The sequence below is a fragment of the Aquila chrysaetos genome, chromosome Z, assembly GCF_900496995.4.
Source record: "Aquila chrysaetos chrysaetos chromosome Z, bAquChr1.4, whole genome shotgun sequence".
NCBI classification, from domain to species: domain Eukaryota; kingdom Metazoa; phylum Chordata; class Aves; order Accipitriformes; family Accipitridae; genus Aquila; species Aquila chrysaetos.
This window is the reverse complement of record NC_044030.1, coordinates 71,254,182-71,280,248: the sequence shown is the minus strand read 5'-3', so window position 1 is coordinate 71,280,248 and position 26,067 is coordinate 71,254,182. Positions and strand designations below refer to the sequence as shown.

The following is a 26,067-nucleotide window of genomic DNA, read 5'->3' as shown; positions in this document are numbered from 1 at the left end:
GAAATTATTTTAAGGTTAAGTAGTTGTGGCTGTATTACAGTGAAAGCACTTGTACTGCACTGAATCACAATTCCTTTCCTACCATTTTTATTCCATCATTATTCCTCCATTTTTTATACCTCAAAACAGCCAAACCTTCCAAAGAGTCCTTCTCATTAAATCATTCAGAACTATATGAATAAAAAACCCATTGCTTTATGAAAATGAGAAAGTTAGGGCTTTTATCCAGAATTTCATGTCTCTCTTCCTCTTGGGGACACAGGGAAAATAGTAAGGAAATAATCTTTATGCCCTCATTTGTAGCTTGCTTTGATCCAGGTTCATAGCTGCATACTCTCATTCACCTCTACTCTCCTGATCCCAGAGAGGCCAGCTAGGAACTCTTTGGAGAGACACTTCTTTCAATCTGCTGAAGGAGCGATAGAGATCAAGTTATTTTATTTATGAACTCAAGATGAAAGAACAGAAACTGCAGCTGAAGCTGCTTTAACTGCTGCTTTCCTTGGGTTTCTGCTTTATGTTCGGAAGGGTTATTTTGTGCTGTAGCCATTTTTTAGAGCAATAGACTGGGAAAATTACAGAGCACAAACATTTTTCTACTTATAGCTACACAGACTGTGAACTTGATTAAATTTTTTTTCTATTAAATGGCCTTCTTAAGTTGGATTTGTATGTGCTTAATACTGTGTTTGCATTAAAATAACTTATACATGTTTGTTTTTATGCAGAAGTGGCACCTAGTGCTACTTTGTTATATCTAATATGAAAGAATAAAAATGAATATATCTCCAGATTTATGATGTGCAATGTGAAAAAAACTTCTCTCTGGCTTGTTAGAAAAACTGCATATCCCTTAAAACAAACCGGAAAGAATTTGTTCGTCATAAAAGCATGATCAAAATCTGTCTAAAACCTTTCAGATTTTTTTAATTCCCTTCTTAAGCATCCTGTATACTTTTACCTTGGTGTGCAAGAATGTGCTAATTTCTCTGCATGTTCACCTAATGCTGAAATTTAGTCTCATTATTTACTGTGATATCACACGATGCAAAATAAATTACAGATATACAGAATAACTGTAAAAAAGACCCCACACAACCAACCACAAAACACCACCTCCACCCCTACCCCCCAAACCCATTTTTCCCTGTGAAAATAAGACTTGCTTGTATTTCCCATTTCACAGATTAAAGACAGGGCCACAGGTTGTGTATTTATCACACAGGTGATAAATAAGGTGAGGTGTATTTATCACCTTAGGCTTCTAAGTTTGGGCTGTAGATTTACCTAGTCATGACAAGAGGAATGGGTGAGCAGAGTTAGGCAACAGTTAAGCTCCCAGCTTTGAGACTTTTCCTGGAGCAACTCTGCTGAGTATACAGGAAGCTGTAGGTTGCCTTCATTCCTTATCCAAGTATCTTCATGAGGGACCTAAAGTTAGTGATGCAATTACTTTTTTCACTAAATAGAGGAAGTTGAGAACTTTAGTTACTGTCTCCTTAATCCTAGAATAAATTTTGGATCTCTTGTCTGAAGACTGCTACTAAAAAGACCGGAAGAGTCATGGTTGATTTTTAAAGTAGTGGTTGTTTCCCCCCCTGCAATTTTCTTTTCCTAGAGCTGCAGCTCTGGAACAGTTCAAGTCTCTTGGTGCTGAGCCTTTGGAAGTGGACTTAAAGGAATCTGGAGAGGGACAAGGTGGTTATGCTAAAGAAATGTCCAAAGAATTTATTGAAGCTGAAATGAAACTCTTTGCCAAGCAGTGCCAAGATGTTGATATTATTATCACTACAGCTCTTATTCCAGGTATGTTTTATGTGCAAGATGCTAATTTTCATTTATATGGTGTAAGTTGGCATGTTTTGGAGCTGTGCCTGCAGTGAAAACAGAGGTGTTAATAAATCAGGTCTGTGTGAGCGTGTACCTTTTCCCTTCCCTGATAAATGCCTGTTTTTTAAGTGTGTGGCTTTTTTTACAACTTCTGTTTTCACAAACTAGTAGTCATTGACTCAATATCATCATGTTTTCTTATTAAACAAGGAGTAGATAGTAATAAAGTAAGAATATGTAATTCTCTTGCCTATTTATTGCATCACTGCTACTTCTGCTATCCAGCTTGTGCACTGAAACAAGTTCAATTGAAACAGTACTGTCTTTTGTAATTGAAACATTAAGTTAGAGCTTAAGTTTTAGTGCTTTGTGTTGCACAACATCTGTATTTTAATAACTTATGATGTGGTGTTTCTCTTTTTTTTTGTTGTTGTGACTTGAATTGTAAGATTGGATGTTGTCAGTTTACTGAGGACAAAATTGGACTTTGCAGCATCTTTAGTAGACTGCCCATGCATACCTTTTTTTATATGCTGGAGAGCAAGATGTTCAAGCATCTCTTCTCTCTGTCTGTATAAACAAACCTTCTATGACATTTCATCCTAGGTACCGATATCTTGAAAATTTTGCTTACAAAAATAAGCCTGAGAGAGAAAGTGAGAAGGGGAGAACTCATCTCCTGAGCTCTACAGACAAAAAGCTGTACTTTGTGTTTAACTTACTATGCCTTGTCTTGTCAGGCAAAAAAGCTCCCATCTTGTTTAAGAAAGATATGATTGAATCAATGAAGGAGGGTTCAGTTGTTGTGGATTTAGCTGCAGAAGCTGGGGGAAACATTGAGACTACAAAGCCTGGAGAAATGTATGTTCATAAGGTGAGCATTTTAATCTGCAGATCATTCTCCATTTGCATGAATTCACATTGTGTTTTGTAAACTGTATGCTGAAAATGAGTAGCTGATTTTGCTATTTGTGTTTAAGTAATCCTTTAGACTTGCTTTTGGTCACTAGTCATCCATGTAACAATTTAAAGATTTTTAAAGAAACAAATACCTTTGAATAGCATTAATTTTTTGTTAAGTATGGAACTCTTACTACTTAGACTTCCAAGTCCAGTGACTTCTCAATGCTGAGTTAAGGGTGTGGTTTGATGTCTATTTCTTGGCCTACCTAAAGAGGGAGAGGCAGCAGTAGCAATAGCTTCTTTGACTTGCTCATCACCTTCCACTACTGGAGGTTAACGGTCCCTGTCATAGATAAGCTAAAAAGGTTCAGACTATGTCAGTGTTACTTCAGTGCAAACTCTCTGGCTTAGCTCAATATAATTTCAGCTTCAGGAGGGTGCTGTTTTTGTCTTTAGCTTTGCCGACATGAGTGTGTCTGCCCTGAAGTATCCAAACCATTTGTAACCTGAACTAGGAGTAGCATGAATTGGTTCATTAAAGTAAGCAATTTTGCTCTGGACTGAACTAAGTACTTTGGTTTTGCTCCAGCGTTCATTGGCTCTGTTGAGAGCTTGGTTTTCTGCTTTTTGGGTTTCATTTTTGGTACTTGTGAGAAATCTGCTAGCATTTACAGAAGTTTGGGTGATGAGATTTAAAGTAGCAGGTTTCCAAGGTTGTTATTTGGTAATGTAAAGACATAATGCTGTTATTAGAGAAGCCTGTAGGACATATTGTTGCCATGGTTGTCATTAATATAAGCGGGGCTCTGTGTGTATATATGATGAGTCATGCATTGTATTTGTCTCTGTGGTTTTCTGGGGCTTTTGATGTCATTGCTCAAAACCTGAAATTAGAGTATGTAGAACAGAAATAAGCAGATACTTGCACAAAGAATTTACATGGAGTGCTTTCAGTCAGAGGAGTATTACCCCTGGATGTAGTGTATTGGCACTGAGCTGCGGAAAAGAGCAGCAGTGCAGAACTATTAGCAGCGTGCTGGAGCATTGCATTAAGAAGCTAGAGTTTCTGGAAGCATGCATGGATCTTAGCTGTAAGTTGCAGGAGCAGTGTTTTAACAGAAGCCTGCTTGAACATGAAGAGTATATGCCAGCCTCAGCCTCCCATACCTTCAAAAGCTTGAGACCCTGATAGCTGAGTATACTTACATTTGTTCTTTAAACAGGGTGGATATATTATGTTAGATCTTTGCATAAATGTGAACCCGGGCGTATTATTTGTGCAGGTAGCTAGCTCTGAGGAAGCTTCCTTCACTCCTCTGTCATATAGAAAGTTGTCTCCAGTGCATGTCCTCCAGAAGGACTGAGAAGATGCCATGCATTTGGCTGGATAATGTTACCTGGTTGCTTTAAGGAGCTAAGTTCTGAGAGAATGGCAGGATTTGGAGAGGACAAGCTCTTGCACGAATATATCTTCCTCTCTGGGTAGGCTTGTTGCTAATAGCATTTGAGGTGTTGGGTTCGATCATGTTGGACTGTGTAACTGTTGTGAGTAATCCTCCCTGACTTAATAATGTTAGAGCTGCAGGTAACAGTTTTAGCTGAGGTTAATACCAGAAATAACTGAAACAGTTTGGATATATATTTCCAGAAGGATATACTGGAAGAGATGCTGCATCTTCAGAGATTGTACTAATCCTTAATATTTTACTTGAATTTTTTTCAGGGTGTTACACACATTGGCTACACAGACCTGCCTAGCAGAATGGCTACTCAGGCCAGTACTCTGTATTCCAATAATATTATCAAACTCCTGAAGGCAATTAGCCCTGACAAAGAAAACTTCTACTTTGATCCAAAAGATGAATTTGATTATGGGACTCTGGATCATGTTATTAGAGGAACTGTAGTAATGAAGGTAAGTCAGTAAATATTCTCTTCTTAATTTGTGAGTACATACTTTTAAATTTATCAATGTTGTCTCTAAAATGTATTCAAAGATACTGCGTGCCGATAGACTTCAGATGTGGCTTGATGGACGTAGTGGGCAATTGTGTTTGTATTTAAGTTGACTATTCCTCTGTCCCTTTTTCTGAAGGGAAACATCTTTGCTTTTGTTGTCTTGTCATGGTTAAACAAATACTTAATGTCTACTATTGAAAAATAAGATGATGATTAAATTTGCATGTTTTATTCATGTGATAAAAGCGTAGTTATTTAAAACGTGTTTGAAACATTACTACAGGACCAGAAAAACATTATTCCTTTATTGTTTGTTGTTTTTTTTTTTTTAAATAAGTATGTTTCTGTTCTTGTAAGAGTAACTCCAGAAAAAACTGGTGGAACTAGGATATGTAGGATACTTTAAGCTCTGTTAGGAAATAATAAAATACAAACTTAGGGCATGTATGGGCTCTGCTCCTGCAACTGTTAGGAAAGAATTTGCAGTTTAGGTAAGAGGTATTAATTTCTATTGAGTTTTGCTGTATAGTTTTGCCAACATTTCTTAGTGCTTATGATATCTACTCTGAAGGAGGCTTGCATTGTCTTCAGCTCTTCCAGACCACTGAATTGGTGGGTACAGCTCAGGTCTGACAGCTCCACCGGTTATTCCTCCAGAGGCCTGGAGAACAGCAAGAAATGTGAGACATCATAGTTGGTACCTAGCTAAGGTCTGGGCAGGCTCTGATTACAGTTCACATCTGTAGCAGATTTTGCTATTTTCAAGACCCTGTTTTCTTTTGCATAAGTGTTTTCTAGTTAAGGAACTTTACCTTTTTGTTTTGGTTTCTGCTTTCAAGCCTTGTGCTGTGTTTCCGCCAGGTGCTTTTGGACACTGATACTAAATCTTGTCTGAAAAATGTGTGAACCAGTATGGTTAACTTGGTCTGGCTGTAGTGATCATCCAGCCATGCAAACGTATGCTGATGCGGAAAAGGAAGGTGTTCCTGTGGTGTGGCTGTAGGATGTTAAAGACTTCTCTGAGTTGCAGGATTAAGAAGAGTAGGCTCCTCTAACTATAAAGCATCTGCCATGTTAGGGATAACTGTAAATATCTCTTGTCAGGATGGCAAGGTGATTTTCCCAGCACCTCCACCAAATAATGTTCCTCAAGGAGCCCCTGTGAAGCAGAAGACTGTAGCAGAGCTGGAAGCAGAAAAAGCAGCTACTATTACACCTTTTAGAAAAACTATGACTAGTGCATCTGTATACACAGCAGGTGGGTAACTTCCAGAGTTGGAGAATCAGTGTAGAATGCTCCTCATTTGACTAATACTTCTAAGGGACTCTTCATCTTACTTGTTCAGTTTAATAACTAGTCAGGAGAGTGGTTGATTGGCTGGTGAATCTAAGTGCAAAATCAGTGTAGTGTAATAATTGATTTTGAGAGAGAAAATAAAATTTTAGAAGTTTAACCAAAAGTATTAACATTTCAAACAGTGCTGACTCATGCTGTGTGCATGTATGTGTGTTTGGCTTTATTTAAATATCAGTAAAATAGTTAAAATTCTGAAGGACTCCTGCTAGGGACTGTGCCCATAGTTTGCAGCAGAATCAATTCGATGCTATTGCTTTCTTCAAACTTTAATGTATGAGATTTAAATGTCCACAATCTACTGAACTACTGCTATTAGGACATATTCATCAAGACAAAAATATTGGCTCTTCCTGTCATGTGGTTTCTGTGTGCGTCAGAGCCTTTTGCATGAAGTAATTGATGAAATGAGTATTCGTAATTTTAACCTCTGTTCTTCATATGCACACTTAGAGTCTTCCAAGTAGTATCTCAACGTGATTGTGACCCTTCTACGTTTTTACTATAGAACAGGAGTGACAGGATTCAGTGTCGGTGTAGAAACCCAGCTTTGCTGCTTTGTGTGCATGCATAACAAAGATGTGTGTATTATATTTATGGTTTTATTTTCTATTGTAAAAGAAACACTAGCACTGAAAGCCTTGTGGTTGACAAAGATGATCCAGCTGTTCTTGAAACAAGTCCATGCACAAAACTCCATTTTGCTTTTAGCTCAATACTGGACTCCTGTTGTACAGAGTTTAAATGTAAGAAACCATTAAAGTTACAGAAAAGTTTTGCTGTGCTTTTCTTCTAGGTTTAGCTGGCATGTTAGGACTGGGCCTTGTAGCTCCTAATACAGCTTTCACACAAATGGTGACGACATTTGGCCTAGCTGGAATAGTGGGGTACCATACAGTATGGGGTGTGACTCCTGCTCTTCACTCTCCACTCATGTCAGTGACTAATGCTATCTCAGGTAAGTAGCTGTGACACAACTGCTTACTTTCTATTTGAAGTAGGCACAACTCCTTTTACTCAGACTTTAGACAGAAGTCTACGCCTTTTAAAATGCCAGAGAGCCTAGTACTACTTTGTATGTCTGAGTTTACTTTCATAAATAGCAAGGACACCTGAAACATACTCTTTTTGAGAGTATGTTTTTTCAAAACAAGGGCAAATCTGGTGCTCTGTATTTTTACTCTTTATAAGTAATTTTTCACTCTTAACCTGTTTGCTTTAAAGTTTGTTTTACTTGGAGTGCTGCAGTCTCTCCTTTCATAGAACACTTCTTCCCTCCCATCTCTCCGAAATGTTGCCCTGAAAATAACTTGTCTTTCATATTTTCTGTGTTCTTTTTTTCCGCTCCTCAAACTATGTGTTGGGGGCGGGGCGCAGAAAAAATTCTTAAGTGACCTGTAAGATTCATAACTCTAACTACATAAGATTTTATATATCTGTGTGCATGTATGTGACAGGTCATGAGTGTGATCTACTTTGACTGTTAAAAGCAAAGCTGCTTTTGTTGAACAAGTACTTGGAAGCTGACTGTGTGCTTGAGGCACTGTATGTCAAAACTATATTTATATACTAATTTTGTTCTTTTGAAACATGTTTGTGTTGCTGAAAAAGACCATGGTAGTCTTTGTTTAAATAGTAATGTGTACAGTAGGGCTCAAAATTTTAGTTGACTGGTATCTGTTTGACAGCTGAAAAGAAACTTCCTATAGGTACAGAGCGTTTTAAGGTTCAGTAATGCTTTTTTCTCTTTTAAATAGGACTAACTGCAGTTGGTGGGCTGGTATTGATGGGAGGAAACTATCTCCCTGAAAACACTCCTCAAAGTCTAGCAGTGCTTTCAGCCTTTATCTCTTCAGTCAATATTGCAGGTATGAATGTTAGGTTTTTTCCTGAGGGACTTCAAAACACTTGTGTAATTCTTTTATTTCTTCTAGCTCTTTAATTGTATAGATTCCAGAAATACTATTCTGGGAATAGGATCTGAGAGCATCCATCAGTAAAGAAATCCCTCCCAGCCCCCCTGCCCCCAATTTTCAGAGTAGTTATTGTATCTAGTTTGCACACTCTGTGGTGTGGACACGTATTTAGCTAACATCAGTAGCAAGAGCATTCCAGAGGCCTTTAGAAGACCTTGAACAGAATAAACAAGAAGACAAAAAAAGAAAGATGCCAATTAGAAGAACACAGGTGCGCATTCCACGATAAAGGGAACTTGGCACAAAGAACCTCAGTTTGGCAGTTTATCTTGACCAATTAGACTGAGACAAGTTTCGTGTGTTTTAATTGGTATAACCAATTATGTCCTATGTTTATGCGCGTGTACAGAGTTAGTATAACCAATTATATCTTATGTTTATGCGCGTGTACAGTGTTGATATAACCAATCATATTTTATGCTTGTGCGCGTGTACAGTGACTTTGCAGAATATGTGACTATAAGTATGTGTGTGTTTTAGCAATAAAGGGTCGTCTGTTGTCTACTCTCAAGATTACAGGCGTCCGTCTACTTCAATCTCCTCATATAGGGAAACACTTAAAAGTGCATTTTTCTTTTACAGTATCCTTTGGGTGCTGATTATATGAAATAGCTTTTCCTGTATATCCCAGGGTAGTATTGCATTTGTCCTTGTATTCCTTTTGCTGCTTGAAAAATACACTAGTGGCATAGAACAAAATTCTCTTTGCTTGACCTTCAGAAGTCCCAGCTTCATGAATAAAAGAGATAAGAAAGTGAGCAATGAGACTTATAAATACCGCTTTTTGCTCGAGTAGGTAAGGAAAAGGACACAGTCACAAACTAAGCTGTATCCTACAGTTAGCGTAGAGTATGAAGTCAGAGCAAGTCCTCCAGGCTTTCGACCTCCTGCTTTTATGAGTTTTCTCCAAAGGTTAAAAGACAACAGGATCTCACCCTCATTACAGCTTTGTTTCCCAGTGGTTTTCAAGATTACTAGCTTTTCAGATGCGCTATTGCTGTCGGTTGCTAACTTTGTGTAGTAATATAGTTTAAGCAAATGTTTCTTTTATAGCTTGGCATATGCTTAGTTTCAGATTTTATTTTGTAAAATTGTTCTTTTACTTTGGCCAGGTGGGTTTCTAGTTACACAGAGAATGCTGGATATGTTCAAACGTCCCACAGATCCTCCTGAATACAACTACTTGTACCTGCTTCCTGGTGGTGTATTTGTAGGAGGCTATGCAGCTGCTCTCAACGGTGGCTATAATATTGAACAGGTAAGAAGATAACTTTGTGGCTCTTAGCCTACTGTTCACAGTGGTATGCTTATTCACTGCTTACTCTGAGAAAATAGCAAATTAGCCATGGTGTTTTCATCAGCTATGTATTCTCACAAGGCCACTCTGAAGTTGATTAAGCTTGCAATCATACCTCAAACGCTGAATCTGCAAATTTTTAAAAGCTTTGGTTTTGTGAGGTTTTTTTTCCCTGTAAAGCAGCAGGTACTTTGTTGTTTATTGGACAGTTTTCCTAAATGACAGCCTAAATATTAGAGCGACTACAGAAATTAGTCTTTAGTTTAAATGTTTCTGAAAATTTAACTTGATGTCTACCTACTTTAACTGTCACATCTGGATGGGATGAGATTCAGCAGAGGGATGTACAGGGATTGTACCTATAGTACTTTTAATGGTAAACTTTTGTTTGCATTTGTTTTAATAGTAAGAAAAATCAATGTGTATTGCCTTCTATGTTTGGAGAAAGTGAGTCCAAACATACCTTTATGCCAGGGGCTTGTAATATGGGGTTTTTTTTTTTTTTTCAGTTATCTACGTATACAGCTCAGTTTATTTAAGGGGTTTTTTTATACTTTTGAAAACAGGAGTTCAGATGTGCCATAAGCAAATTCTGAAACTATTCCAATAATGAACAGGACCGTATAGCTTTGGGTTTGTACTAAAGAAAACTTGTTTCTGAACTGATGACGAAAATTGGCTTGACTCAAGTTTAGCATTCATGGTGCAGATAAACCAAGGTCATAAAGTGGAGCAACAGTTTTAATAGGTATCACGTTTTAATTGGGCAAAATCACATCCTGTACAACAGTTTCTCACAGTCAGGAGTTTTGACTTCGGTTAGGAACTGTGACTTACACACATTCTGGAAAAATCAGCCCTTTCGCGTAATAATCAGAAAGATTTTTATTAATGATTATGCAGTTTGTCTCCATTTCATGTGTGCATATTGATGTTTTTCTTATTTTAAAGATGATGTATCTGGGCTCAGGCTTATGCTGTGTTGGTGCCCTGGCTGGTCTGTCCACACAAGGAACAGCTCGACTTGGAAATGCGTTGGGTATGATTGGTGTTGCAGGAGGTTTAGCAGCAACTCTTGGAGGCCTTAAACCCTCACCTGAATTGTTGGCGCAGATGTCGGGTGCAATGGCACTTGGTGGTACAATAGGTATGTGTAGGATACTATAAACTTAACACTATATGCTCTATACATGCATTTATGAAAGCTGTATATACACCAAGTACTGTATAGCTCACAGGTGAATTGACTAACTTACATTTATGGCTTGTGTATGTTATTTTGCAAATATGTGAACAAAGAGTTGTAAGTCCTAGAGCTTTTATTAATGCATCAGGATGTGGTAAAGAATGGGGAGACTGGTGGAAAAGCAAGAGCACATCATCTCTGTTGGGGAAACTTGGTATGCAGAGGTGAATGAATTTGCCCAACTTCATACTTCTGTTCATTTCCTGACTGAATGCTGCCAAATTCCCTTTTTCACACTGTGCTTTTGTCACAGAAAATGTTGAATTTCTCAATATTTAGTGGGGCTTCTAAGAACATGATACGCTTCAATCTTCTCCCTAATTTCCGTGATATCCTCATTGCACAAAATACACTTATGTAGCTTTTAGTGAAATGCCACAGCAATTTCTAGTGTAGAACAAATCTTTCCACTGGAGCAGGCATGTGTGTGCATGTATTCATTGCACAGTGAACCATGATACATTAATTTCTAGCTGCACAGATTGGTTGTGTTTTGTAAGACTTCACTTCTGTCTTCAATTCTCAATAGGTTTGACGATTGCTAAACGCATCCAGATTACAGATCTGCCTCAGCTAGTGGCTGCTTTCCATAGTTTGGTTGGTTTGGCTGCTGTGCTCACCTGTGTAGCAGAATACATGATTGAATATCCTCATTTCGCTACTGATCCAGCTGCAAACCTCACCAAGATTGTGGCATACCTTGGCACATACATTGGTGGAGTGACTTTCAGTGGCTCTCTTATTGCTTATGGAAAACTGCAAGGTGAGACCTTCCATTCAGAACTAAGTATTTGTAAAAGTTGGTTTGTGTTGTGTTGTTTTGTTTTTTTTTTTTTTTAAAAAAAACCCAGGGTTTAGCCCTGCCTTTAGACTGCTGTGTAATTGGAAAGAAACCTTGTGTTTTGCATTGGGTAAAAATTTGTTTGTTTAATCCTTATAAGTGTACTTTTTTTTTTTTTAATTCTGTGTAATTTGTGTACAGGTTTAGTTATGAAAGGTTTGTCTTCACTGCTGGGGCATACTGCTGCTATTAATTACGAAGTCATGTAAGCTTCCCTTAATTCATCTTATCCAGAAATAAGTGTTGATTTAGTGTTGTTAAGATACTGCCTGACACTGTTTCTCTGATTGACTTTATTGAACTTTTATGGTCACAACTTCGTATTCTTGAGCAGACATTTTAATTGAAACCCTGGTGTTGCTGGACTTGGCACTGCTAATATTTGTGGGATTTTGTTCTTGGCATTGCAGGCTTCATTTAGGTGGGTAGCTTGCAGTATCAGTTGAGACTGCCTCACTTTAAACCATTCAGTTCACTATTTACCTGCTGTGCAAACTCCATGCTCTATACCTCTTACTGTTTTAGTAAATATGCCTTCTAAATTAAATACTCACTAATTCCTGATTCTTACGCACCTGAAGGTTTCTTTATTGCATTTATTTTTGGTTTTGTAAGCACACAGCTTTTGAGAGACTGAGATAATACCTGTACTAAGAAGTTCCGGCTAATAGCTTCCTATTACTAATCCTGTTACTAGCTTTGCAGTAGTTCCTTTGGGAAACATCTGTTTGCTTTCTTCAGTGTTTGAGACCAGCCATTGAAGGTGGAAGCATGACATGGATGGAAAGCTGTCTTCTCTAATAATCTTTTGAAGGATTTGTCAGTAGTATGTATTTCTGATGTATTTCTGCTAAGTAGTTGCTCATTTATTTCTTCTTGGTTATTCTTTTTTTCTCTTCTCCATCTTATCCCTTCCACCTGTTCAGTGATTTGTGTGCATGTCCCCAGTGAACTTCACTGCCTGTTTCAGGCTACTGTCCTGGTTTTGTTTATTCCCCCCCCCCTTGCATTTTCATATCAGCATGATAGGAAATAATAAGCTTGTCTATACTATTGAACTAGAGGTAGTAGGTTACACACTTCGACTGCTAGTCCTGAAACCATCAGTTCATTCTGTCCCTTGAATTCAGCTAAATTTAAACGAGACGCTCGGTAAGTAATTACTTACACCAAAAGTAACAGATAAACTTGCATTATTTTTAGTCTTTGCCATGTTGTTTGGAAAAAGAAAAAAGGCTAGGGTGAAAATAAATATGTAATTGTCTTTCTAAACTGAATCACACAAATACTGAACCCTGTTTTCCTTTCAAGTCTCTGCCTGTGTGGGAAGCTGTGGGAAATCTGTGTGACTGAGGGTACCGGTGAAATTAAAGCATTTGAAAGCAGGAGTGTTTTATATTTGGGGTTATCTGCACACAGCTTTTGAGAGACTGAGATAATACCTGCACTAAGAAGTTCCAGCTAAAAGCTTCCTATTACAGAGCGTCATACGCAATGTGCAAAGGTTTGGGGACAGAATCAAAGTATGTTTGTTGTGTGGGTTTTTTTGTGTTTTTTTTTTAAAAGGCTTTTCAAGAGGAGGAGATACTTTTGTGATTATTCTGAAGCACTTCAGCGAGATTAGGAAGTAAAATGAGTATGAATAGGAGTATTTGAGAATCTAGAGTAAGTTTGCATGTGTTGCAATACTGAGTCAGCGCAAGGTCTCAGCTTCAACTAACTTGTTTTATCTTCTGCCCCTCCCTTTTTCTTTTTGAAAATCTTCTTTTGCTGAGGTATACAGTCTTCTCAGAAGGCAAGAGACAGGCTCTCCTGCATGTATGTATCAGTCTCTGAATATGCATTTGATTGCAGGTATCCTGAATTCTGCCCCACTGCTCTTGCCTGGTCGACATGCATTGAATGCAGCATTGCTGGCTGCCAGTGTTGGTGGAATGGTTCCGTACATGATTGATCCTAGTTACACTACAGGAATTACTTGCTTAGGTTCTGTGTCAGCTCTCTCAGCCATAATGGTAAGCTGGGGAATTGTAGGAGGTGAAACAAATTAAACAAGCAGTTTGTTCTTCAGCTTTGCAAGTTTCCTCTTAATGATTGTATTTTACCATCCTAAGTCACAATCATCATAGTGCCTGTATGCTAACTTGCAGTAGCAGATAGCGAATGACTTCCTAAATTTAGCTGTAAACCAGAACTGTTCAAGAGAACAGGCATATATGTATATACTTAACTTTTGCAGCTTAATTGAGCCTTTTATGTGACAAACTGATATTTTAAAAGACTTTTTTGTAAGTTTATCCTTAAAATACTTAAGAGCACTGGATCTACAGGTTATCATGATAACTTTGTAAGATTATCCCCATGTGTAACTTCCCCCATTCACTCACCAGCTATTGCAAAATTTGCCCTGCATATTACCATTGTGTAAACTGAGTCTTGCAAAGTCTTGCAAAGACTTTAATGGTATGAACAGTTCCGTGGAGCTGGTAGGATATTTTTGTGAGTAAAAATATGTGACTAAGCACAGGATGAGGACAGTGGAGTGCCTTCCTGTCCTCTCTCAAAAGGCAGAATCATAAGTCCAATCCTCAGGCCACAGCTTGATGTCTCCTACGTTAAAAATGCTTGAATAGGTTGAGTTACTTGATATTTATTTTTCAGTGCTGCAGGCAGACTGGCTTCTCTGCATGTTCTCCTTAGTTGTAGCTTACACTGAAGTATTTTCTTTTCTTTTCCAGGGTGTCACTTTAACAGCAGCTATTGGAGGTGCTGACATGCCTGTAGTTATTACTGTCCTGAACAGTTACTCTGGATGGGCTTTGTGTGCCGAGGGCTTCCTACTGAACAACAACTTGCTGACCATTGTTGGTGCACTTATTGGCTCCTCTGGGGCCATCCTCTCTTACATCATGTGTGTGGTAAGAAGTCAGCAGAAATTCTGCTTGTTTTCCAAGTAATGAAAAACCTTATATAGTATGTTTGCTAGGAAGATAAGCAATTGGAAGACCAAACTGCTAGGTGTTTACAGACTAGAAAATTCTTGATTGAAACTGTTGGACTAGATGTCAGTCATCTCTCTTTGGTTTGGAGAGACACATACTTCAAAACTGAGGAAAGCCTTTGCATTTACTTGGGCGTAGAGCGTTTGAATCTGGGCTCAATTACGTATGATTACTTGTGCTCAGCTGTTTTTTTAAGTCATATCACTATGCAGTGTTGTTAAATTTAAGCTAAATTTAAAATTTATCAGCAGGAGATACTTTAAGTAGTGAGTTCCTTTAAAAAATTGTTCAGTTCGATTAGAGAGTAATTTAAATTTATTTTTTGACGTGTAGGAAAGTGCTACTTTCTTCAGAGCAGCTACTTTGAAGTACCACGGGGTGGCAGCAGGCTTGCGTTAATGTATTGCTGATAACTAATGTGTCTCAGAGCAAACGAGCTTCAACTCTGTGTGTAAATCATATTGCATTATTAGTAATGGTCTCATTTTTCTCTGGAACATTTGTACAGTAGTCTCTTGTTTTCCCGTGTCTCTCTCATTTTTGTTTTCAAAGATGGAGAGGTAATGACTTAAACTGTTCATGGTGCAACAGCTGCCAACCTCCTGATTCTCTGTTGTGTTACTGTTTCACATCTGCTTTTGTGTTCTTGTGTTGTGATCATTGTTGCTGTTCTGTCCTGATGTTTTCCTATGGTCAGCCCTGGCTGTTGTCTTTTACTTTATCTCTGCTGATAAATAGTGTTTTAACATGTCAGGAATGTTCAGTACCATTCATTTCCATCTCTTTGGAGAAACAATTTCAGAAAATCTTAAAGTATTTTTGTGCAGCTTCATGGAGGTGAGTTCAAATGAACAATCCCAAGCATGAATTTTAAAGAATCTTGTTCTTTCTTGAACATGTTGTATTCCCTTATCAAAAGGAAATGGGATTATGTGGCTCATGGGACATCTTTTTATATAGAAACTTATATAGTTTTATACAGTCAGCGATTTAGTCCATATTAGTAGAAAGATGATGCTTATGGGCAATACAGCTATGAAAAGTATGTTCTTTAAAGTTCAATTTCTTCTAAGTCTTGGTAAAAACATGATCTGTTGGGTACGTATTTACCAGTGGGCATAGTCAATATATACCTTCATTTTTCTTTTACTGTCCTCTTCCTTTTTTAATTTATTTTATTGCTAGCTCCTCTCAGCACTCAAGAGAGTTTTGAGATACTTGCATCTGTTGGTTGAGGAATCTAGGTGAATAGGAAGCCTGGGGAAGTAACTAGCAAAATAGTTATGCAGTGACAGAGTGGCTTTCCTCTGTGCATTTCTCAAATTTCAGGAAGTTTAGTTGTTGAGGTAGTATTCTAGAAATCTTGTGCTACTTTATGTAAACTTAGAGAATTAAAGTTTATCTGCCAGTAAAATAAAAATTATTTTGCGTAATTTCTGCACAATAAGTAGAATAACTTGTTTCTAGCCCAGCATTTTTCTTTTCTGCTTTACTTCCTTTAATGGAAATCATTACTTTGAAAAGCATTGTTATAATCAGGGGATTCAGTATCATTGTCTGGAAGCTGCATTTCAGGAGAAAAATTGCTCAAGAGTTTCAATAAACTTAGCATTTGGCTGCTGCAACCTGTGCTAATGAAGCAACAGTTTTCCCCTCTCTCTTCCCCCCTGCCCCCTCCTCCAGTATGACTTCCATCCAAAGCAGTATATTTATTTGAAGCTTATCTAGTACAGATGAGAAGGTGTTTGTGGAAAGATCTTAATGGTTGAAACCTTCTTTTTACAATATTTCTAATTACTTTTTGTGATAAAACCGCAGCTTAATTATCCAAAATCTATCCAGCTAATTTCTTAAATCTTGAGCTGATAAAATTGGCCAACATGTATTCAGATAAACACTTAAGTTTTTGCACTCCTATCTGCTTGATTTTCCACCCATCCCTCTTTTGTGCCTGTCAGTAGGGTGAGTTAAGGACAAAGAATTTAACTTCAAAACAAAAAAGCAAAGGCCTCTACTGTTCAATCCTCCTGTGAATTGTGAATTCTTTTAAAACACTAACAAAACCTGTCATCTTCAGAACACTCCATTGTATTAGCATGTCCTTCTCCCTTTTCCCCCAGAGTGAGTACTTGATGATTGTGACGGTAGTATTAGAATCAGTATGCTTAGGGATGGGGAAGATGCTTCAGGCTGAAGAGGAACCATTACTTGGGGTGATGAAACAGAGCAAGAGGAGGGACGAATTGTGTTAAGTCTTGTAAATTGTTTGGTGGTCTATCACCTGTACTAGCTGTCCAGTTTCTGTGGGCACAGTGGAAGGACTTGGAGTTCTCAGGGATGAAGTGTTTGGTTTTCCCTGGGTTGTAAGGTCCTGGCCAGTATCATCTGTGTATGTACAGCATAGAGCACTTTTTGGTGGTGGTTGGATTATCTGTGTGTGAATGGTAAAGTGGGCACTTTTATTCATGTTTGTGGTCTGTGGTGGTAAAGAAGGTGAAAGAGGCTATAGCAGAGTTTCCACGCTGTTCCTGTGCTGAGTAGGTCTTAGCTGCATTGGTTAATTGTTGCCTGATGAGGTCTTGGCTCATTATGAAGCCTTCTGTACCTCATCCTTTTTTTGCCAGACTTCCCTCCTCTTTCCTTGGCTCTTTGGTGCAGAACCAGGCAAGGGTGCTTCAATCTTCTGCTTCCTTTGTGTGGATTCTCAGATTTGTAATAATATTTGAACTTTTTTTCCCTTTGGCCTGGTGTTACTGTTGTCTTTTGGTTTAGATATGCGTAGAAAGTGCTTTGCTTCTCGTAAGCTTAGTGTGTGCAACATCTAGAGAGAGTATTCTTCTGTCTAGGCTGTCTTACCTGACGCTTAACTGCTGTAATATACTAAGTAATCTGTTTTTCTGTTTGGCGGTTTAGTATTGTGATACACATCAGAGGCAGTGTGTTCTTAGAGGCTATGAACTCTGCCTACTGCAGACAGTAGAAAGATGCTGATTTCATTGCGTTTGTGCACCTTCCTTACAGTGATGATTTATCAGGAAAAACAAAAGTTCTTCTAACATTCGTTGTGCTGATTTGGTAGATGATGAATTTCACAGAATGGCATATCTTCTTAGGCTATAGCAAAAAAACCTATGGAGTTTCATGGTTTGAAGTGTCTGTGGAAAATGGACACTTCGAAGCATACTTCTGTGTGGGTGTTTCACTTGCGTGTGTGCCTTTCCAGATCCATTCTTAAATTTTGCTGTGGTTTCTGAGCTAGCACAGCAGATGTTTGACACACATGTTTAATTAAAGAAGCAATTTATCCTGTTCCTTTACTGCTTCTAAAGTTTTGTTTACTGCAATTACAAGTTTTGCCTACTTTCAGGTATTGCCAGATACTGCTTTGGGACCACACTCACAAGGAGACATGCCGGTGAAAGCATTTAGCCAGTGGCTTTTCCTGGCTATGTATCCAATAGAGCCAAATTTCCAGGATATGTTCTCCTCTTAAAGCTCCTAGTTGTAAGATCTCTTGTTCCCCTTTGATGCTCAGCCAGTTAGTTAATGGCCCCCTTCAGTTTGTTATAATTTATTTTGAGTTAGCATTTGGTTAGCATTTAGTTTTGTGTGGCTACTTAGCTTTGTTGTGTTGTTTCCTGTCTTGATGCTGTAGGAGCTTTGCTTATGTACTACCTGTAAGAGCTATGTGGTTACCATGCTGTCATATAGGAGTTCTGTGCTTGCATGTTGAAGTGCTCAAGAACTTAAGAAAATATCTTGCAAAATCGTATGTATGTGTATATATATGTATGTAAAAAAAAAAAACAAAAACAAAAACAAAAAAACAACAAACCTGTCATCAAATATGCATTTGTTTATATCCCTCCCTTTTAAGAACAAAGAGAGCAATATTTGCTATTTGTTTTGTTTTGTTCTCTGTCTTGAGGAGATGCTGATGCTCTCTCATTACATGTGTAATATAATGCATTAGGACCTGATGTTTGGCTATTTTGTTAATCTGTGCCTCTGTTTTAAGGAGCCTGTTTTAAGTTTTGAGTTATAAGCAGGCAAAACCAGCAGATAAAGACTATTGTCAGGAAGGCTTTAATATTTTCAGAAGTTTTCTTTGTGGACATCTCATCTCCTTTATTTTTGGATTTCATCTTTAGCTGACCAAAACCCTTTTGTCTTTCAGGCTATGAACCGTTCCCTTGCAAATGTGATTCTAGGGGGCTATGGCACCACGTCAACAGCTGGTGGGAAGCCCATGGAAATTACTGGAACCCACACGGAAATCAATGTGGACAATGCAATTGAAATGATAAAGGAAGCCAATAATATTATTATTACTCCAGGTATGATACTCTTGACTCATACAGCAGATGTTCAGAGGATGTATTATTAAAAAAAAAAAAAAAAAAAAAAAAGAAATCCAAGCAAACAAAAACCCAAACCAAAAAACTGTAGCCTGTCTTGTAGTTGGAACATAGCTGCAGCATGTCAAATGTTGACTGGATCTGTGGGATCTGGTTTTGTTCCCATGTCAGTCATCATTCCTCTGTGTAGACGTGTACCAGTTTATTTTTCCTTGTGTGTGTCTCTTCAAACTTTGTCCTATTTATTTAGATTTTAAATTCTTCAGGACAAAGACTGTCTTTTGTAAACTATGTTTATGGTTAATTTTGTGTACAGCTGTTGTGGTGTGAGTTTCCAAGCACTACCACAGTACCCGTGGTACCAATAAAAAAATAATCTGTTAAGTTACTGAAAGAGGATTTTATTTACGCTTCTCATTTCCTTGCTCAATTCTGCATTGTTGTATTAAAAAAAAAGTCAGAAAAACATCTAAAACTTAGTATACAATAAATACTGGAAACCAAAACCCTGTGTTGTTTGAAACTATTATGTTGGCTGTAGCCTCATTAGTTCAATAGCACATTCCCTGTTAGGAGAGGTCAGGTAGGGAATAGCTCAAGACTTGTGCCATTCAGTTGAAGAAAAACAACTACTGTGTTAAATTTATTTTAGTGTTAGAATGAGAAGAATGCTAAAAACCAAACTTGTCTTTCATTTTGCTTCAGCTTAAATGAAAACATCAGTGAGGCAGGGTTCTAATTTGGGAAGTTACCTTTGTTTCCAACAAAGCTTGCAAACAGCTTCAAGGAGTTTGCCTCTTGCTCCTGTGGTCAAACCTTGAGGACACCATCAATAATTTATACTCTCCATTTTCTTGCTGACCATTATTGCTCTGATGAATTAATTCAGACAGAAAGACTGAAAAGATTATTTGCTGCCAAAAGCCATATTCAACTACTAGATTTGCATTATGCAAAACCAAAATTTTGTTGAGAATAATGGTGGTGAAGCAACCTGATAGTAGCCTCTTTATCAATTTTTCAGTGTACCTGTCTGAAATATTGTTTTCTGATAAAGGAACACGTATTTTTGTGAAGCTGAAATAAGTTACTTTGTGTAACTAAGTGTAATTTGACTGGTCAAACCACTGCACTGTTAGTGGTCAGGAGACCAAAAAAGGAGATGAATTACAGTGGTCAGGTTAGGAATATATGAGTATCTGATGTGTGTGTGTGTGTGTGTATTTGTTTGTTTTTAAGTATGAGAGCTTCTGTTTGTGTGGAAGGTACGCTTATTGTCTGTAACTATTCCGTCTGCACTGAAACAGAAAAATAGCTTGAAATTTGGAAATTCTTTCAGGTTATGGTTTGTGTGCTGCAAAAGCTCAGTATCCCATAGCTGATCTGGTGAAGATGTTGAGAGAACAAGGGAAAAATGTCAGGTAAGTACGTTCCTTGATGAAAAGTATTACAGGTTGTTTTTTTTTTTTTCCAATTCCATTAAAATGTGCTACAAGTCTTTGTTTTTGTTTAATTTTTCTTTCAGCAGTCATTTTTATGTTGATCTCTCTCTCTCAGAAATACTAGCTGGAGGAATGCTGTAGTCTTATTAACTTACAGCTGAATATCTAGAAATTTCATGCTTTAGTGTAAAACATCCCTTACTCCCTTACACTCTTCTTAAATTTGGTTTTTGGAAGTAGCACCAGCAGTTGGAGAATAATTTTTTGTTGTTTTTTTTTTTGTTTGTTTGTTTGGTTTTGTTTTGTTTGGTGTCATGCTGCCGTTCAGTTAAAAAGAATGGCTTTAAAATTTAATACTTCTTTGTTGTAGCGTTGTCCAAAAAGTGGATTCGTCACCCAGTGTGCAATGAGCCAATAATCACACTTTCAAGAGAGACAATATTTATTTCATATTTGTGCAAAGATGGGTGCTAGGTGGTAATTCCACAAAGCTAGCACACTCTGCAGTTAAACAAGCAAACAATTCATACAGTTTCAGATTCACCCACTTAGTTTCCAAAGTCTTTTCCTATAATGATCATTGGTAGTCACTTATCTGCCACCATTTCTGTTGGGCTAAGGTTTCTCCACTTCGAATTAAAGGTACAATGTTATTCTATTCTGCAGTGCATGCTCAAGGAGTGTGGGGGGTAAGTCTTTCAGGTCTTGAATTGAGTTGGTGGCTGTGATCTCCCCCTGCCACCTTTACATTTCCCCGAACTACCGCAGATGTCCAGTGACATCATGCCCATTATCAATTACTGAACTTTCAGCGCCTTCTGAGGCAGGATGTTCCCTTCTTATTCTTCTTAGAGGTTCCTCAAGGCCTAATTACTCTAGGATGTCCTTTGTTAAAGAATGCTAGCTGTTTTCTTTTCTGATTACAAATGATTAAGTGTCTTTAGAGCTCCAGCTTAATATCTGTACAAAGAACATCTTGCATGGAAAGAAACAGATCATTTCACATTTTTAGGTTAATCCTCAACAGTAGCAATAAAATCTTAATTTTTTGAAAGGTAAGTTAGCTCCTTTAGATACATAAGCTCTGCCTTTGGATATGTTAGCATTTTTTTCTACAAAGCAAGCAGTGAAGTTTTTTGTAAAATAAAACTTTAATGTAGCTGTAGCTTTTCGTATTGTATTCAAGAGAACAGTTGGCAGCCTTTTCTAAAGGTGGGGAGGTTGGGGAGAGCTCTGAAAGGAACCACTGTGGAAATATGTTACTGTGAGGAGTAATCACAACAGCTGACTTCAGTGCAGCAAGAATAGTTTTTCTTTATGCTTGTAGTCAATAGGGAGAGAGAGCACAGGCCTAACTTAAGTGCTTTGAATTGTCTCCTACAGAAACCTCCATTAAGGGGGATTGTTTACTAGGCTAAAATAGCTTTAATATTTTTTTTAAGTCCTAATTTCCAAAGAAAATGGGCCCCTCTGCTTGGGGAATAGTTAAAGGGGGGTGCAGTGGGAATAGTTGAGGATCCTAGGCAGGACATGAGAGCCTCCTGCAGTATGGAGAAGTGTTTGCTGGGGTCAGTCTGGTATGAAGGGGAAGAGTAGATCACGTAGCAGCCTCTGCACTGAGAACACGGGACTTATTTCTTCCTTTGGATAACTGACTTGCATTAATAGAAGTAATGCTTACTACTACACAGCAACATATGTATATTAAAAAAAAAAATTATGGACAGTAACATCCAATTCTGATTGGCATGTTTGAAACAATGCTGAGAAGAATTAACCACACTGTAATGTTAGATGCCCTTCTTAGGTTACAAATCCTACAGTCTACCTTGCCTTTTTACTCTTCTACTAACACTTCCTGCACTCTGGAATAGCTGAAGGCATTCAGTGTGTATTGATGAGAGGTGTCTTGCAGATGTTCAAGAGCTCCTGTTTTTGGACTGATGTGTAGCACAGTGCCTCTGTTAAAAGTAGATCTCCTGTCTGTTACACTCAATCCGTGTGCTCTTACTTTTGCAGCAGGACTTCAGCTTCCTCAGGATAGACTGCCTGATTTCCCTTTGCCTCTTCCAAGCATTAGGGCTGTGGTATCTTCTCTCATACCATGCTTTGAAGGCTTCTACAGTCTGATTTGTTCAGAAAGTAGCCAGTGAACAAAGGAAGGTCTGAGGATGTAAACTTTTGTTACTATTTTAATGTAACCTGAATCTTCACAGAATCACAGAATAGTTGAAGTTAGAGATCTCTGGAGATTGTCTTGTTCAGCCAGCCCCCTTGCTCAAACAAGAGTCAACTGGAGCACGTTGCTTGCGATTTTTTTCCAGTTGGGCTTTGAATGTCATGTCTCCAGACAGCCTCCCTGGGCAATGTTACAATGTTCAGTCACCCTTAGAGAGAAACAGGTTTTTCCTGTATTTCAATTTGCCACCATTGCCTCTTGCCTGTTCACTGGATACCACTGAGAAGAATCTGTCTCTGTCTTCTTTACTCTCCTCCATCAGTGTTTATACACAGTGGTAAGATTCCCTTGTGCCTTCTCTTCTGCAGGCTGAAGAATCCCAGCTCTCAGCCTCTTCTCTTGTGACAGGTACTCCAATCTGTTAAGCAACTTAGACCTACCCTTAGTGGGTTCCCATAAGTTTTTGCTGTTGCAAGCAAGACTGCTATGGGAGTTCTTTGTGTATTGCATGGAAGGATTATTGGAGTGCATGTGGCCAGTCCCATGGATTTATTCTGCTGGAATGCTGCTCCAAAAAGTAGAGATAATTTTATGTGCCAGTATTGGCCTCAAGTCCTTTCCTTCTTCAGTTTTTCATAGACCTTATAGATATCAAAAGTACTAGAAAGCTAACATCATGCCTCCCTTGCTGATTGTTTGGGAAACTATTTCCTAATTATGGTAACTTAGTATTTTAAAATTTGTCAAGGCTCAGTTTTCATTTGAAACAAGGTATTTGGACAGATGCTGGTTAGCTAGACTCATTCTCCCGTTTCCATGTCTTTATTTCAGTTAGATGGTGACTTTCCTTTGGAATCAGTACTGTGGCAATTAGTGCTTTTTGCTTTTGTTTTTCTTCCGCTATTTTTCCAAGCTTATTGAGAAGTCGCATATAAGTTTTTGCAGTGTTTTACAGCATGTATTGTGATGGGTAACAGCAGAGTTGTTGCAGGGTTTAGCAGCAATTACTTGTTAGTGTTTACCCAGAATGTTGCAATTTTGCATATAAAATTGCTTTATAGATACATTTGTTCATGCATGTATGAGAAATGAGGGTGTGTGCTGGTGTATCTGCTTCCCCGAGCAGTTCTCTTCACACCTTATTTCTCCATGTTTAGCAAAAACTTTGTGTATGTTCAAATTACATTAAAAATCTGAAGAACCATTAGTTGTGCAACAAAAGAACCTTTCTTGGCTAATGCGATGACAGTGTCGCATGCTTTTGGCTTTCCTTTCAGTGCTTCTATGGAGGTGAGCTTTATTTTTTATTAACCTTGGTGAAATAAAAAATTATTGGTTTTGCCTTTTATCTTGGCTTTGCAGGGGAGAAACGTGAATGAATCCTTGAAATAACTGGCTTATATTTGAAATGAGTCAATTTCAGGAAGGGATCACTGCAGTGGTTACCTAGTATTTTAATGAAATAAATCTGTATTTACAGTTTGTGGTAATTCAGGCCTTTCATCACTTTGCGGAGCTCCCACGGTGTTCATTGAGTGCAGCTGCTGTCCCTCTGGTTTCAGTAGGCCTGGAGTGCCTCGGGACCCTAGTACGCTCACCGTCCAGATGTAGTGACACTCTCACACATCCGCTGTGGAGGGGTGCCAGCATGGACATATGATTGTCATCAACTTGTAATGCCCATACTGTGCCAAGAAAAATTGTGTCTGTCATATGGTGTTTTTCTGCTTCATGGCTCACGATCTATCCAGAGGAGCTGTTGTTTTCATTTACTTTGCCTATAGCCATAACATTGCCAGTGAAGAGTGCAGATTATATAACATGATGCATAACCTTTGGCTAGGGTTTAAATTTAGAAATATGGGAGAGTTTGGAAACTTCAGACTGTTTTAGTTATTAAATTCCATAGCTAACATCATCGCTTACTTGAGATGGTCTTGCAGCAGGTCACATCTTCAGTGCATTAGTAGGATCACATAGAAAGCTGGGTATTGCTGAGCCTTCGTTATAGCTTTCCCTTGTTATGGATGGGTAAAACAACAAAACTTTTCATAGGCTAAATCCTGCAGTCCCCAAATCCATTGGGCTTGGAGAGGAAATGCCTGTTCTAAACTGGTGTCGTATTCATGCAAAGTTACAACTGGGTCAATTGTTGAAAGTTCTTGCCTTACCAAAGTTCTTCAGCCACGTGCTGTGTTATTTGTAGGCCTCTGGTTGTGAAATTGTTTTCTTCTGTGTAACTGTGATGGAATAGGACTTAACTGCAAGGTTCAAGCAAACAACTTATTTGAACTTCACTTACAGACTTAACACGCCACTATTGTAGGTTTTACAGATACAATGGAGGAATGCACTATTGCAATTTTTTAAGGCAAGAGTGGTACATTATTACAACCACAAGCGATTCACAGACAACCACAAATGCATTTACAAACTTAAAGCATAAACAATATTCACTTACCCCTCCAGGTAAGGACCCTCAATCCCAGGGAAGTTACCTTGACCAGCATCCCGATCAAGGGGGGGGAAGGGTTTCCTTTGCAAGCCAACTGTATAGTTGGAGAAGTGACTCCCCCCATTTCCAACCTGAATCTTAGAGTTTTTATCCCCTGACTTGTGGAATGCTGTGTATGACTATGTCTGAGTGGATTATGATATATGCCTAAATGGATTATGTATATCTGAGTGGAGTTTCCCCTTATATTTCCTTCGTTGGTCTGTGGTTGTTTGAATACACAAGGTTGTTATTTGAAACTGAAGCCAAAACCCTCCAGGTTTTGGGTTTTTTTTACCTTGCTTCCTCAGCAACTGGATAGTGGTTGGATTGAGACTCAGGGCATACTATTTGTTAAGGGATTTCAAGGCTCAGTTCAGGTGTTGGTTCTTAGAATGGTGCAGCCACTGCCCTGTTTAGTTTAGGGTTTATCAGATAACCCAGGGCTAAGCTGTCTACACAGCTCCCCGTGAGTCGTTTCTGCAGAGAGAGAGGGGCTCAAGGCAACCCAAGGCTGGGTCACTTTTGTAACCCCCCATGAGTCGCCTGTGTGCACTAGACATGGTGAAACTCGTTTGTGAACTATGAGCCGGACAATCTACACGGTAACTAGATTATATTCTATACTAATTCTATATATAGATACAGAATTATTCTATAGTATTATAGTACAGTTTAAAACTGTGTACATTCTCATATGTGCATAGATAATTGACGCTGTCCATGTCCACAACAAGTTAACTATCTTAGCTTTTGCCACAGTATGACTTCCCTAAGACTTTTTCTATCATTGTGTTTTGTTTTCCTGCATGGTAAGAAATTCTTGATAAGAAAAATGTATTGCAGGGTGAAAGGACTCTTAAAATTGTGCTTTGTATAGACTTTCTAATTCTAACTCATAATTAAATATGGTGGTTTTCTGGGAACTCTTATAGTTGAGAGAAATGCAGATTACCTCTTTAACAGCCTTTCAAATTAGTTGCTAATATGTTAGTGTTTTGGTTCATTTTTTTAACCTAATTTTTATAGGTGAATTTCTTGAAGGACTTGTCTTCTGATGTTGGAGAATCTAATTACTATTCAGCACATGGAAACATGGGTTTCTTGCATTTCTGAAAACGTGGTAGCATGGATTTAGTGTTGGACCTGTATTTTTGGATTTTTATTGTTACCTCTATGGCTGAGC

General features: G+C 38.2%; 1 protein-coding gene across 3 annotated transcripts in view; it reads left to right on the top strand.

Annotated features, from left to right (window-relative positions):
• The window catches only part of NNT (nicotinamide nucleotide transhydrogenase), a 48,034-nt gene that overhangs the window by 11,857 nt on the left and 10,110 nt on the right, over window positions 1-26,067 (top strand). For all 3 annotated transcript variants that reach the window (XM_030004511.1, XM_030004512.2, XM_030004514.1), the window contains exons 7-19: window positions 1,619-1,806; window positions 2,571-2,704; window positions 4,457-4,648; window positions 5,797-5,950; window positions 6,843-7,004; window positions 7,804-7,914; window positions 9,135-9,280; window positions 10,271-10,466; window positions 11,095-11,328; window positions 13,261-13,421; window positions 14,145-14,324; window positions 18,586-18,745; window positions 20,106-20,187. In XM_030004511.1, coding sequence (XP_029860371.1) covers window positions 1,619-1,806; window positions 2,571-2,704; window positions 4,457-4,648; window positions 5,797-5,950; window positions 6,843-7,004; window positions 7,804-7,914; window positions 9,135-9,280; window positions 10,271-10,466; window positions 11,095-11,328; window positions 13,261-13,421; window positions 14,145-14,324; window positions 18,586-18,745; window positions 20,106-20,187 — 2,100 coding nt within the window. The remainder of the gene's footprint in view (window positions 1-1,618; window positions 1,807-2,570; window positions 2,705-4,456; window positions 4,649-5,796; window positions 5,951-6,842; window positions 7,005-7,803; window positions 7,915-9,134; window positions 9,281-10,270; window positions 10,467-11,094; window positions 11,329-13,260; window positions 13,422-14,144; window positions 14,325-18,585; window positions 18,746-20,105; window positions 20,188-26,067) is intronic.